Source organism: Citrus clementina, unplaced genomic scaffold (assembly GCF_000493195.1).
Source record: "Citrus clementina cultivar Clemenules unplaced genomic scaffold, Citrus_clementina_v1.0 scaffold_6, whole genome shotgun sequence".
Lineage (NCBI taxonomy): Eukaryota > Viridiplantae > Streptophyta > Magnoliopsida > Sapindales > Rutaceae > Citrus > Citrus x clementina.
Window position 1 is genome coordinate 18,174,982 of NW_006262139.1, and position 14,853 is coordinate 18,189,834.

At 38.9% G+C, this 14,853-nt stretch overlaps 2 protein-coding genes across 2 annotated transcripts; one reads left to right on the forward strand and one right to left on the reverse strand.

Moving 5' to 3' along the window:
• Positions 1 to 1,775: 1,775 nt before the first annotated feature.
• Positions 1,776 to 3,697, forward strand: LOC18039934 (protein PHYTOCHROME KINASE SUBSTRATE 4). Its single transcript, XM_006429655.2, has one exon. The coding sequence runs from the start codon at positions 1,859 to 1,861 to the stop codon at positions 3,536 to 3,538; it is 1,680 nt and encodes a 559-aa protein (XP_006429718.1). The 5' UTR covers positions 1,776 to 1,858; the 3' UTR covers positions 3,539 to 3,697.
• A 9,480-nt stretch (positions 3,698 to 13,177) lies between these two features.
• On the reverse strand, positions 13,178 to 14,080 carry LOC18038727. Its single transcript, XM_006429657.2, has one exon. The coding sequence runs from the start codon at positions 13,960 to 13,962 to the stop codon at positions 13,402 to 13,404; it is 561 nt and encodes a 186-aa protein (XP_006429720.1). The 5' UTR covers positions 13,963 to 14,080; the 3' UTR covers positions 13,178 to 13,401.
• Positions 14,081 to 14,853: the final 773 nt, after the last annotated feature.

Below are 14,853 nucleotides of genomic sequence, written 5' to 3' on the forward strand. Positions count from 1 at the left end.
TAAGATGTGTGGTATGTTTCACTTTAAGCACCCACCTGTATGTTTAAACGGTGAGTGGGGATGTCCGAGTGATTAGATGTAATTTAATGACAAAATCCAGCCCATGCAAAACACCAGTCATGTAGAAAAAAGTCCAAAAGAAAAAAAGCAGTTTTCATGTTAGCCTCAAGCTTGTGACGATACCCCACAATGCACAGGTTCCCAGATCAATCAAAGATCTTATTACTATAGATTGATTGGGTAAGTACAAGATTTGAGAGTGTGTAGAATCGAAGCTTTCGCTAAATGTCAAATGAAATGGACCCTCACATTTCATCTTCTGCTCTCTTTTGCTGATTGATTCAATGACCAACAGACTAATTGCCACCACAAATTATAGAGAAGCCACATGGGGAGAGAGACAGAGAGGTAGAGCTTACCAAACGATGGATTGAAGAAGAATATATATTATATATATCAATTAAAATACAATATTTGGTTGCGGAAAAATGAACAGAAAAATTACAAGACAATTGTTTTGTTTTTGTTTTTTCCTTCAAATTATTAAGAATCCAAGGACATCAAACAATTTGATCCAAAAAGTTAATGTTGGTTGTTCTCCTATTTCCTTAAGAGAAGTTAGGAATATTATAATTATTCAGTTTTAGGTTTCTTTTGTCTTTAAAGAGTTTGGAATTAGTCCAATCAATATAGAGGCATCATTAATTGTAGTACCAAAGAAATTAACATTTTAGTCATCTCTCTCTACATCTTATTAATTTACTGAATTTTTTATCTCTACTTATCTTTCTCAGACATCATTATTAAGATTTTAAGCATTGTATAAAGTAAGAGAAATTTTAAAATATAATAAAGATACTACACTCAATTAACATATACATGTTATATGTGTATTTATTTTTAAAAAAAATCACATTATAATTAATAATAGTACCTCTTATATAATATGCACAGTAAAATTTATCAAAATATAAGCTTCAAATTTGACATCTAATATATGCATCAACTTTGGCACTTGGGACGCTTTTCATCGGTGCTGAGGCAACAAAAGAAAAGCACTCCAATGTATTCGAATTAAAAAAATCATGTTCAGGTTCAGCGTAGAGGTCTGAATGTGTCTACATGCGTAAAATATGCCAGGGCTAGCTCGAGTAGCTTACCTTGTATTTTGTAATAGCACATACATGATTGTGGAAACTTTACATCTAACTCGTTATGTGAAATTAAATTAACTTAATTCTAGTGTGTTGTCTGCACCATCAGTAAGTTAAGCTTGTAATATCTAAACCAAATTTATCGATAAATTACTTGTAAGAAATTTTAAAATATGCTTTCATATTTTAATTCCATTAAGAAAAGAAAATTTACCATTTGTCATTATTTTTATCAAATATGTATTTTTATTTTTAAGATGGGAGGATGAACAAAAAAACTTATAAATTTTTTAATTTCTACCTTTCTCAAGATAAAAATATATAAAGGACCAATTGAATAAAACTATTTGAGATCCACTCGACCAGTCCTCAAAAAACTATATATACATATTATATATAATACTAGCTACAATAGTTTTGATTTTGATCCTATGTACTTCTGATTTTCCCTAATTACTAGTTTCCCTTAAAAGAGGCTACAGCGAGAATTGGTTTAAATCCTGACATATTCATAAGTTATTGAGAAGAATTTTACCGTTTGAGTGATTGACATGTTTGGACAGTTTTGTGCGTGGCCAACTCTCTAAATTCTCTTTACGGACACTAATTTAAGGGTGAATCCACCCGTTGCCTACAGCACACAAATTTCTTTTCCTCATACGTACACATATCAAAGAAAAAAAGAAAGAAACTGATTGAAAAATATGGAAAGATCAACAATAGCGATGAACAAAAGCATTAATAATGGCCACCACCATTTATCTCCACAACAACAACAATCAATGGATCATCAACCTTACTTTTCTTTCCCACCAAAACCCCCTCTTGGAAATGCATCTTTCGCCTCGTATCTCATTAGACCAAATCATCAAGATATTCACGTTAATGCTGGCCAAGCTGACGATTCAGAAATTTGCATTTTCGAAGCCCGGAAGTACTTCAACGAAACCAACAGCAACATCAACATCGACTCCAAAGCGATCATCAGCAGCAGCAACAACAACAACAACCGAGTGTCGCCCCTCAACGTTACTAGTAACAACAATAACAATAATAATAATCCCGAACTCATATCCGAGCATCGAATTAGCAGCGATGTTTCAGCTCTTCCCAGATTCTCTTGTTCTTCATCGGTTGATGGATATGGAAGAAATTACCGACCTCGATCTTTCAATGCAACTCCTACAGCTTCATCGGAAGCTAGCTGGAATAGCCAGACGGGGCTTTTACAAAATCCGCCTGGTGCGGTGGCCATATCCATGCGAAACCCTGCAACTGAAGAGAAGAAAAGAGGAGGTAGAACTTCCAGTAAATGGCGGCTTTTCGGACGAAAATGCCCTTGCTCCGGTAAAAAATCTGTCCAAGTTGAGGAAAAAGCATCATCCTCATCGTCAGTAGCTTCAGTTTCAGTTTCAGCAGAACCCAAAGCCCCAGCAGATCGTTTGTACAACAACAAAAGGCAAATTCAAAAATCACTTGAAATCCCCGTCGACAGAAGTTTCCAAAGCGAAGAAATCATCACTAATATCCGTAGAATCTCTGCGGAGTGTCGTTTCACAGGCCTTGGCCAGCAACGAGTGAATATTGTTCCCCCAGGGAGACCCTACACTGATGCTACACCCGGGTTCACTTTTCCTATATTGAATCAAACGGCTTCCATGAAATTGGTTTTGAACAACGCTCCCCTTCTTGAAGACCCACCGAGAGAATCTTTAGAAATTTTCCAGCCGCCGTTGGATCAAGAGACTGCAGTATCGAGAAACGCGACGCGACATAGCTTCACCTTTCCGGCGAGTCCAGGCAGAACCCGGATGACGACTGACGACGACGTGGCAAGCGATGCGAGCTCTGACTTGTTCGAGATCGAGAGTTTCTCGACGCAGACGACGACGTACCCGATGTACCACCGTCGGGATTCTCTCGACGAGGCTGCGAGCTTCAACGCTAGAAGACTAGCCGCCGCGAACGGTAATAATAACTTAATGTACTGCACGCGTGGGAGCCTGGACGAGGCCGTGACGCCATCAATAGCGGCAACCGAATGTTACGAGCCGAGCGAGGCCAGCATTGACTGGAGCGTGACCACGGCCGAAGGGTTTGACAGAGGAAGTGTTACGAATTACTCGGCGACGGCACCAGAAGTTGATGACGTGGCAGCGACGAGACACGGGGGCGGGATTAGCAAGAAGAAAGGGAATGGCGGGATGTTGTTGAGCTGTCGATGTGAGAAGGCGGTGAGCGTGGTGGGGCCAAATCCAGTGAAGTGCGTGGCGGGTAGTGGAATGAGACATGTGAGCAGTAGGACATGCAGTGCGAATAACAATAGTAAGCCACCGCTTCCCAGGTCTCAATCTCATACGTTGTCCCTGCCTTTTGCGACATAGCCACGAAGCTAATTCAAGCTGTGATCACTTCATTTTCATTGCCGCCATTTCTAGTTGCATCTAAACCCATCTCTTTTCTTCTTCTTCTTCTTCTTCTTCTTTTTTAATCTTTGTTCGGTTTTAATTTCAAGATTTATGTGATCTTGTTTTATGCTTACGTAAGAGAAGATGTTGCTGTTGTTGATATAATTGATATTTTATTTGATCATTATTTACCAATTTGCACATTATCATTCACTTGGCCCTAAAATGTATTCAATCAATACAAATTATTTCATACATGACACGTCTTGACATGATGATAGTGAGACATATCAATTTTTATAAGACATTTTAGATATATTTATCTATAAAATAGATTGTAAGTGTGGTATTTTTCTCATTTTGATAATTTTTTTAAGATAAAATGATGCCACACAACAGCTGCTACCTTTAACCCATGACTAGGCCTCGTTTTGGGTCTTTATACAGAAACAAGAGTTTCTGTTGGGCCCTGACGGATAGGCCTAACTTGTAAGTGTATCGCTGCATACTATTTGCACTGTTTCTATTCAGCCCCCACTTTTTCTTTGCCTACCGGGCCCGTAATATTATGTTGATCTGTCATGTATTTTTAACTGAAATAGCCAGAAACTATAAAAAATAAAATTTTCCTACATATTTCAACGGTAATGCCGTAATGGTAACAAATTCTCTCTTCAAAAACTGTTTGTTGGTAGATTTTGGTAAATATCTCCCTTTATAATTCTTTTTTTTTTTAAAAAAAAGGTTCGTACTTATAATTAAGCCACAAAAAATTACACTGTGCAATAGATAATAGAAAGAGAGAATGGAGAAGCCATTAAAATTTATTCTAATAATAAGAGTAATATGATAAAGGCTTTCTATTGCTAAAACAGCAATAACTTAAATTACTATTATATAATTAAATTGAAATACTTACTTCCTAATCCCTCTTCAATCAATTGAAAATTAAATAAAATTATTATATACTATAATTAAATCAATTTGATCAAATGAAAAATTACTTGTTGGTAATTTTTTTTTGTTTTTTTCCCTTTTTGTAGTTGTTGTTATTAATACTTTGTTGGTAAAGCTTCAATAAGGGGAATAAAATATTTTTCCGTTAACAATTTCTTACATTAAAATAAAAGATAAATTAAAATATAAGAAAAACAGACACTCCAATGCAATGTGTTTTAGGTTGTAATGTATTAAAATTTGTATGTTTTTGAAGTGAATTGTAGGAAAATAATATACTATCTTTAAGACAATATTTTTTTCAATACAAAATATCTTAAAATGATAGCTAATGAAACGAATTTAGAAGTTAAAAAATAGGTTATAATGATTTAGTGTTGATATAAGTCACGAGGTTTTTACTTAGTATTGAATTAATAGTTATTAAAATAATTTTTTTTTTAAATGAGAGATAATAATAAATCATCACCTCGATTCAGTGCTCAGCTAAGAGCTCGGCTCCGAACTTTGAATGCCGAATAAATTAGGTATTGTATACTTTAATTAAAGTGGAATAAGGGGGTTAAAAGTATGCCTAATAAAAATTAGTCTTCAACAAGAAGCACGGCGCATACTCAATTTCCTCAGGGACACGTAAATGAAACTAGGCGCACGCAGACAAAACAGAAAACAGCTGCCGCCTTTACTAGCAAAAGTGCAAGGACTCGTGGTTTTGGCTTTACACGTTACAATAATAAAAAAGCAGAGCATACAGTTTGCGAAACAGGAAAAGGAGAGAAACCGCTGCCCGCGGCTGGAACTGGAATAATTAAATACTATTTAATAGCTACAAAAATCAACCAACTGAAACCAAATAGCTAGGCTTATGAAATCAAATCCATGGGCTCTCGTTTTCTTCTTTAATGCTCTTTTACCGCCTCTACTTTCGTAGTCCTTATAAAAATAGCATTAGCGTACAAGTCACCTGCAAATTACTTGAAAAATCTCACCTCCTTCACCAGAGAAAAGAAAGATCTCAGCAAATTTCATGGCTTCTCTTGTACTTCTGGTTTCTGAGCTTCTTCGTATTCAAAACCCAGATTTGGGTTCTGTGGAAACAATACTATATTCTTGTTCACTCCCGGCACATGTTGCCACCAAAAATTTCTTGAGAAATGAAGCTGACAAAGACTTTGAAGCCAAAGATCTGCAAGAATCAAGGATTTGTGTCGATATGGTTTGGCCTTAATTACTCTCAAGACTGAAACTTAGTCTTCGTTCTTGCTGCCATGTTTTTTTTTTTTTTGGTTCTTGTAAATAGATCAAGTTATGTAATCACAAGCGAGAAAAAGACATCTGCATAGCCAAGATTGAGCTAGACACTTCAAAGGTTTGGGAGTTTAAACAAGAAATTGGATGAGATTTTGTTGCTTAAATGTCTAGCATCATCGACTCATTTTTGTTATTCACATCTTGTAACACAATCATCATCATCTTTATTAATACAGCTTTTTATCTTTTTTTTTTTTTTTTTGGTTCTCCTTTTACTTGATTCAGATTCTGTACCACTCAATGACCGAACTAACATTAACCTAATTGCTTTGAGCATAATAACATCACATATTTGATGCAAAAAATAACCACATCCTGATACGGGCTTGCCAATTGAATTGGATGCGAAGGACAATTTGCCAAGAGAGGATGAAAGAGCCAAAACTGTGACTAAGGAACCGAATGATGAATTCACAGAAGCAAAACAGCAGCTCCACTTTAGACCCGAGAGAGCCAAGAAACAGCCAAGCTGGATGAGGGACTATGCCACGTGAACCAGGACAGCAAAGGGTGGATGGATAATTTCTCTTAACAATTATCTGAATTCTGTTATTATAATTTAGCCACTTTACAATTGCCAGCTCATATTTGTCTTTTAGCCTTAGAATACTCTAGAGGAGTCACGAGATATATATGTAAAAGGGAATATTGTGTAAGGAGGTTTTTTTGGATGAATGAAAAGTTCTTCTCTTCTTTTTCATCTCTGTCTTATTCTCTTTCTCTCATTTTGGAGCTGACACTCGCTCGAAGAGTGCTCGATCAGTGGTACAATTTCTGAATTCTAGCTGTAAAGTGTATCATTGGTGCTTTCATTGATTCCTGCCATGGCCGATTCTCATGAGAGCAGCACATTAAAGGAACTTAGTGAGAAAATTGACAAACAAGCCTTATCTTTTCACCAGATGATGCAGCAATTTATGACTGCAGTAGATACCCGTTTTGATGAAATTCGATCTAAAATACCTGAGACTCCAACAAACGTGCCTAGTTCTTCGAAACAACCATTCACAGTGCCACCACTTTCATCTAGCCCATCCGATGGGCGAGATCTCTCCCTGATGGCCAAATCCATGAAGATGGAAGTTCCACGTTTTGATGGTTCTGATCCACACGGCTGGGTATTTCGAGTGGAGGAGTTTTTCGAGTTTCATGGTACTCCAGAACACCAACGCCTCCGTATCGTTTCCTTTCACATGGAGGGTCGAGCAGCTGGCTGGTATCAGTGGATGAAATCCAACAATTTACTCACCACTTGGAGAGAATTTTTGGCTAATCTGAAGTATCGTTTTGCCACTACTCTTTATGATGATCCACAAGGTGAACTATCTAAACTCACCCAAACCACCACTGTTGCTGAATTTCAGTCGGCTTTTGAAGAACTCATGAACAGAGTTACTGGCGTCTCCGAGCAACTTCTCATCAGTTTTTTCATCACTGGCCTGCAGCAAGACATCAGGAGAGAACTTCTCTTTAATCGGCCAGCAACACTCATGGCCACCTTTGCTATGGCTCGAGCGCTCGAAGCCAAATTTAATGACACTAAACCACACACTCGCTCTTGGTCTAAATGGCAGCCACAATCCACATTTCCCTCCATGCCAACAACACAAACCAGAACCGTTCCTTTACCCCTGTTGTCCCAGTCACATTCCTCCACCATAAGTGCTAACCCACCATCATCAAAACCTCCACCACCTCACAGTCACAATAAAACAAACACTTTACCCGCACTTCTTCCTACACCAAATTTGCCTATCCGTCGGTTGTCCCCTGCTGAGCTACACGAGAGACGTGAGAAAGGTCTCTGTTACTCTTGTGACCAGAAATACAGCCCCAATCACCGTTGCAATCGTCGGTTCTTGTTACTTATCGGAGTCGAAGATAATCAATTAGATCCAGCCAATGAAGGGGAACCACCAGACGAGGAAGACTCCGCTGTCACTGGTGATATTTCAAGCCTGAATGCTCTCGCTGGACAAGCAAATCCTCGCTCCCTTCGTTTACAGGGCAAGATTGGATCCCAAACATTCCAAATATTAATTGACAGCGGCAGTACTCATAACTTTATCAAACCATCAGTGGCGGAACGTGCCGGCGTCGCGATTCAGCCCACAACTCCCTTTCGCGTCTACATAGGAAATGGTGATTTTTTGTTGTGCACTCAATTTTGCCAGCACGTTCAATTAACACTGCAAGGCACGGAGTTTCCCATGGACCTTTTTGTGTTGCCCATTGAAGGAGCTGATATTGTTCTTGGAATACAGTGGTTGCAACAACTAGGACGGGTATCACATGATTATTCGGCTCTTTCCATGGAATTTTCTTTTAATGGAAAATCAGTGACTCTTCAAGGTGACTTGTCCACATCTCCGACTTTAGTAACTTATAACCAATTTCGAGCTCTGATCCACCGCGCTGCGATTTCAAGTTTTTGTGCTCTTCAACCATTACCTTCACTACAAACAGAGCCCCCTCCAAGCCAAACACTTCTCTCCCATTTAGAATTTCCAACCGATTTACCACCCCAATTCCGTGACCTTCTCCAACAACATCATCATCTATTTTTATCACCTACAACACTTCCACCACACAGGATTATAGACCACAAAATACACCTCCTCCCTAACACTTCCCCTGTCAATGTGCGACCCTACCGATACCCACACTTCCAGAAGAATGAAATGGAGAAACTAATTAAAGAGATGTCTGACCAGGGAATCATCAGACCTAGCCAAAGCCCTTTCTCTTCCCCAGTGCTTTTAGTAAAAAAGAAAGATGGCACGTATCGTTTTTGTGTGGATTATCGTGCTCTAAACGCGGTTACAATTCCGGACAAATTTCCAATTCCTACTGTCGACGAACTCTTTGATGAACTTGGCAAGGCTACGGTCTTCAGTAAATTGGATTTGAGGGCTGGTTACCATCAGATTCGGGTCCACTCTCGAGACATTTACAAAACCGCATTTCGGACACATGAAGGCCATTATGAATTTCTGGTTATGCCGTTCGGTTTGACGAATGCACCCTCCACGTTCCAAGCCGCGATGAATCAGATCTTTGCTGCCTATCTTCGGAAATTTGTGATCGTCTTCTTCGACGACATCTTGGTTTATAGCGCTACCATGGCTGACCATTTAGTTCACCTTGAACAGGTATTGTTATGTTTGCAAATGCATAAATTCTTTGTTAAATTGAGCAAATGCCTCTTTTGTAAGTCAAGTATTGAATATCTTGGCCATATTATTTCTGCTATGGGAGTACAAGCGGATCCCCAAAAGGTGACTGCCATGCTCGAGTGGCCACTACCGCACAGTACCAAGCAGTTGAGAGGTTTCTTAGGCCTTACGGGATACTACCGACGGTTCATTCGTGGATACGCTTCATTGGCTGCCCCTTTAACTGACTTGCTATGTAAAGATGCGTTTCACTGGAATTCTGAAGCCACAACAGCATTTGCATCTCTGAAGCAAGCAATGGTTCAAGCTCCGGTGCTCAAACTACCAGATTTTGATTCCGAATTTGTGATTGAAACAGATGCCAGTAACGTGGGGATTGGAGCAGTACTTATGCAACAAGGCCATCCCGTGGCTTATTTCAGCAAAAAAATTGGGCCCAAACTGAAAGCTTCATCCACATATTTAAAAGAATTGCACGCTATCGTAGAAGCAGTCTCTAAATGGCGGCAATATCTCTTGGGCAGGTTCTTTGTAATACGCACAGACCATCGAAGCATCAAGGAACTACTACAGCAAGTGATTCAGACTCCTGATCAGCAGGTTTATTTACGGAAGTTACTTGGTTTTCAATTTCGGATTGAGTATAAACCGGGGCATGCAAACCGAGCAGCTGATGCTTTATCCCGAGTCCATGCAGCTTCTGACGAAATAGAGCCAATTGACAGCACGTATACAAGCTCTTTTTGTTTATCTCTTCACAGTAGCCCTTCCTTCAATCTCCTTACGGAACTATTACGGGAAAATTCAACTTGTCATGATATTCTCAAGCTTCATCACCAAGTTTCTTCCGGGCATGTCATGGCTGACTATTCTATTCATAATGGAATACTTCTCTACAAAGGAAAATATTTTATAAGTGCTGAATCTTCATTGAAGACAATCTTATTAAAGGAATTTCATTCAACTCCACTAGCTGGGCACGTTGGCATCCATAGGACTTACATTCGCTTGTCAGCAAATTTTTTTTGGGTTCACATGCGACGGGATGTTGAGAAATTTGTCACCGAGTGCTTAATATGTCAACAAACAAAATATTCAACTAAAGCCCCTGCTGGTCTCCTTCAACCGTTACATATCCCAAGTTTGGTTTGGGACGAAATCACTATGGATTTCATAACCGGCTTGCCCTTGTCTCGCGGTTATTCGGCTATATTGGTTGTGGTCGATAGGCTAACAAAATCAGCCCATTTCGGACCATTACCAGGTAACTTCACAGCTCATAAAACTGCAGAGTTATTTGTCGAAATTGTGGTTAAAATTCATGGCTTCCCCAGCTCTGTTATTTCGGATCGCGATCCTGTGTTCTTGAGTCAGTTTTGGAATCGGCTGTTGACCCTTAGTGGCACATCGTTACACCACAGTACGGCCTATCATCCGCAAACGGACGGCCAAACGGAGGTTGTCAATCGTAGTCTTGAGCAATATCTTCGTGCATTCACACAAGACAAACCGAAAACTTGGGTTTCACTTCTCAGTTGGGCAGAATTCTGTTACAATTCCAGCTACCATAGTGGCTTGAAAATGACCCCATATCAGGCTTTGTTTGGTCGACTCCCGCCCACAATTCCTCCATATGTGAAGAGCTCTACTTCAATCCAAGCTTTGGATGAAATCCTGCTCGAGCGTGATAAGCTGCTGAAATCCTTGAAAGATAACTTGCGTCAAGCTCAGCATCGGATGGCCCAAAAAGCTAATACTCATCGCCGGGAAGTTCAATTTTCTGTCGGAGATAAGGTGCTGGTCAAGCTCCAACCGTACCGCCAGTATACAGTAGCTTCACGTTCCTGTCATAAATTGGCCAAGCGCTATTATGGGCCTTTTGTAGTCATCGCTCGCATCGGTCCTGTTGCTTATAAGCTTGAGTTACCCCCGGCATCAAAAATTCATCCTGTTTTTCATGTTTCCTTACTTAAGCCATTTCATGGCTCCACTCCTCAAGAAATCTCTCCACTCCCAGAATATAGCATTGACAATCACCCTTTGACTTTACCAGCAGCAATTTGTGCTACTCGCATAGTGTTCCAGCAAGGAAAATTGGTTCCACAAGTCTTGGTGCAGTGGACAGATGGTGCTCCTGAAAACGCCACTTGGGAAAATTTTGGAGCTTTTTGTCAACAATATCCTGCTTTCAACCTTGAGGACAAGGTTAGTTTCCAAGAAGGGGAAAATGATACGGGCTTGCCAATTGAATTGGATGCGAAGGACAATTTGCCAAGAGAGGATGAAAGAGCCAAAACTGTGACTAAGGAACCGAATGATGAATTCACAGAAGCAAAACAGCAGCTCCACTTTAGACCCGAGAGAGCCAAGAAACAGCCAAGCTGGATGAGGGACTATGCCACGTGAACCAGGACAGCAAAGGGTGGATGGATAATTTCTCTTAACAATTATCTGAATTCTGTTATTATAATTTAGCCACTTTACAATTGCCAGCTCATATTTGTCTTTTAGCCTTAGAATACTCTAGAGGAGTCACGAGATATATATGTAAAAGGGAATATTGTGTAAGGAGGTTTTTTTGGATGAATGAAAAGTTCTTCTCTTCTTTTTCATCTCTGTCTTATTCTCTTTCTCTCATTTTGGAGCTGACACTCGCTCGAAGAGTGCTCGATAAGTGGTACAATTTCTGAATTCTAGCTGTAAAGTGTATCACATCCTCACTTCTCAGCACAGAGGGCTTCGATGTTGATGTGTTTTTGCATTTTGCTGTGGTAAAGGGCTTTGTTCTGTTGAAAGATGCCTGGGCAATGGGGCTAGTTGATATTCCCAGTACTTAAACAGAACTTTATTGCTTAGTTCCCTTCTTTTTGCCGAAAGAAGCACGATAAAGTGACGCCTAGTACAAGAAATTATCGTCCCTAGTTGAGAGCTTTACGTGAAAATGAACTAATAACATTTTTGAACCCCTGACAAAAAGGCTACATTTACACAATAAAATGTGAAACCTCATTCCACTGTTAGAACTGTCCCTATGACGGATGTTCAAGTGTTAATCGAAGGACATAAAGACGCCAAAGCCACGTCACGTCAAGGGAAGAAATGGGGGAGTGGTGACGAATTAATTTGGCATTCTGCAGCTTCAACCATTCCACTGTTCCTTGCCTTCATATATTTCATTATCCACAAAAACAAACGAGTAGTACTCACAAACTAAGACTTGAAAAGATCTCACTCAATTGGCCGCAATGATAAATTTAATTGAAAATGCAGACTAAATTGTCCTTATGTAGCTTCAGCTACTCCACAAGTTTAACCTATTACATAAAAGTATCTCAAATATATATCAGCAAAACCTTCAAAACAATTAAAACCTGTAAGGGTTAATACTAGAAGAGAAAATGCAGCATGTAACGCAGTAGAGTTGTATCATGTACAGCCATAAACTATGAACAAAGATTACGATCTAAACTCCACATGCATGTTTAATTTGAAGATTTCATTTTTTCAGAATATGTTTCCCACCATGGGAATAACCAGGGTTATTCAGGCAAAACACTGCAGTAATTCATTATCATAGACAGGAAGAAGACAACGGCAAAGATCAATGATTTAACACACAAGAATGAGTGAATGACAACAGCAAGTGAGAAACCACGCACAATCCTTTTTATTAGAGATCCTTTCTTAAATGCGAACATTAAATAAGCTTGAAAAATATTGGTAATTGACCCAATACACGTCCATCTAACGGAAAACAGCGGTCAGTTTGATGCATGTGTGGAGCACTTGAGGAAACAGAGCATCCACAGAATGCCTAAATTTGGAAAAAAATATTTGCATTTGACGAAGAGGACTTTGAGCGTTCAGATACAAAGCATCAATTAACCTTACAAGATACATCAACCATCACATATGCTCAACTTGCAATACCAAATTAAATTACCCATCTCCAGGGTTGGATTTGTCTTCAATCAGATGAATGCTGGAGAGAATATAATTGAAAGAATGGCATCATCTACTATGCGAGTTAAGGCTCCTTACAGGTGCTCAACATGACACCACAAAAGAAAATACAATATCAAAGACACATCACCAACATATATGCAAACAACCAATTCTCACAGCATGCAGTGCAACAACTCACAAAATATGAAATCTAACATCATCTGCGTATTTTCTCAAGCTTATTCCTCATTTAAGAACTTAACTGAAAGTAGTAAACATAGAGACATATAACAGCTTTATAAGTACAGACCACAAAGCAGAACTTTGTTCGAATGATAATGATCATAATCCACATTATAAACGCAGTGAAATCATCAAATGAAAATAAGAACACAGTACACAATTACACAAATATTAGGCTTAATTAATTATTTAGAATAAAACACCACCTCACGCAGCTTCCTTAGATGGAATCTTCTCATATGCCATCTTCTCATATCCCATCTTCTTAGGGCTCAGATCATCATCATGATCATCAACATCACTGAATTCCTCATACGAATTGCGAGAATCGTGACGATTAGCAAAGAGGCTCCACACCAAATACATGGTAACGGCAGTAAGCGAACCACACCCAACGCCGAAAAGCAAAGCAACGACGACGCTAAGAATGTCCTTGGTCCGGTCCCGTAGAGAGGAGAAGTCGTACTCGAAGGGCAAAACGCGGCGTTTTGGCTCGTGGATGAGGTGCTGCTCCCGATCGTCCATTGAAGGGAGAATCGGACGGTCGAGGAAGATTAAGGGACGGTGGGGGCTGAACTGGCGAATTTCGGTGAAGATTGTGACGAATCCAGCGGGGTTCTCGGAGTTAGGGTTAGTGTTACGGGGATTGAAATGGATCGAGTACGAGGAAATGAAGAGGGTTTTGCATGGCCTTCCGGAGGCTGAAATTGAGAGGACGCCGATGAATATTGTGAGAGCTAAGAGGAGACGCTGAGTCGATGACGCCATTGATTCGTACCACACAGCTTCGATTGGAAATGGAGCCTCAGCCTCTGATTGATTCTAATTCAACTCTCGAATTTTTTGACTTCTCTTGGGGGTATTGATGGTAAATACGGAAAAGTCTTCTGGTCATATTGGAATATTACTTATATATCCACCATTTTGCGTTGCGTACAAATACTCACAACTTGATCAATATTTTTTAAAGTAAAATTTTACAAAGCGCTCCTTAAATTGTACTTAAAAATCAAGTAAATCACTTGTTTGCGTAATTAGTCAGAAAAATCCTTCTCGAGTTCGATAGGGACTTTTTTTTTTTAATTTTAATAAATACTGATTTAAATGAAGTAGAAATATATATATTAATGTAAATAGAAGAAACCCTAATTTAATTTTAAAAAATGTAGCCATTTTAGTCTTAGCCATCATGTAACGCCTTTGACTATTTAAATGATATTATTTTTGTGGAGTTTAAAGAATGTAATTTACTTAATAGTGGTTGTTCTATTCTATATGTTCAATTGCTATTTTTTTAGAGACCACATACACTCCACTGGATTTCTGGCTTCTTAGCTATATCTTGTTGAGTAGGCTGAATCCCTTGTTTCTAATCCTTCTCATAAGCTATGCTTGAAGAATAGTTATCCTTTTTATGTAAAAAATCAAAATTTTAATACTCGTAGTTTGAGGGAAAATTGAAGAAGAAAATAGAAGAAAAGTCAACAATATTAAGTGAAGGAAGTATCTCAAGTCAAACATAAATACTTTTTGAGAAAAAGAGCAGTTTTAATAGATTTGTCTAATTCAAAGAACAAAAGCAGAATTCAAAAATATTAAGTTAAATTTATCACTCTTCAATTGTCCTCTAAAATGTAGTAGGACACTCAACTAGTAATT

What these genes read in the sequence shown, in the direction of transcription:
- LOC18039934 (XM_006429655.2), top strand. Translation starts at nt 1,859, where the DNA reads ATGGAAAGATCAACAATAGCGATGAACAAAAGCATTAATAATGGCCAC.
- LOC18038727 (XM_006429657.2), bottom strand. Translation starts at nt 13,962, where the DNA reads ATGGCGTCATCGACTCAGCGTCTCCTCTTAGCTCTCACAATATTCATC.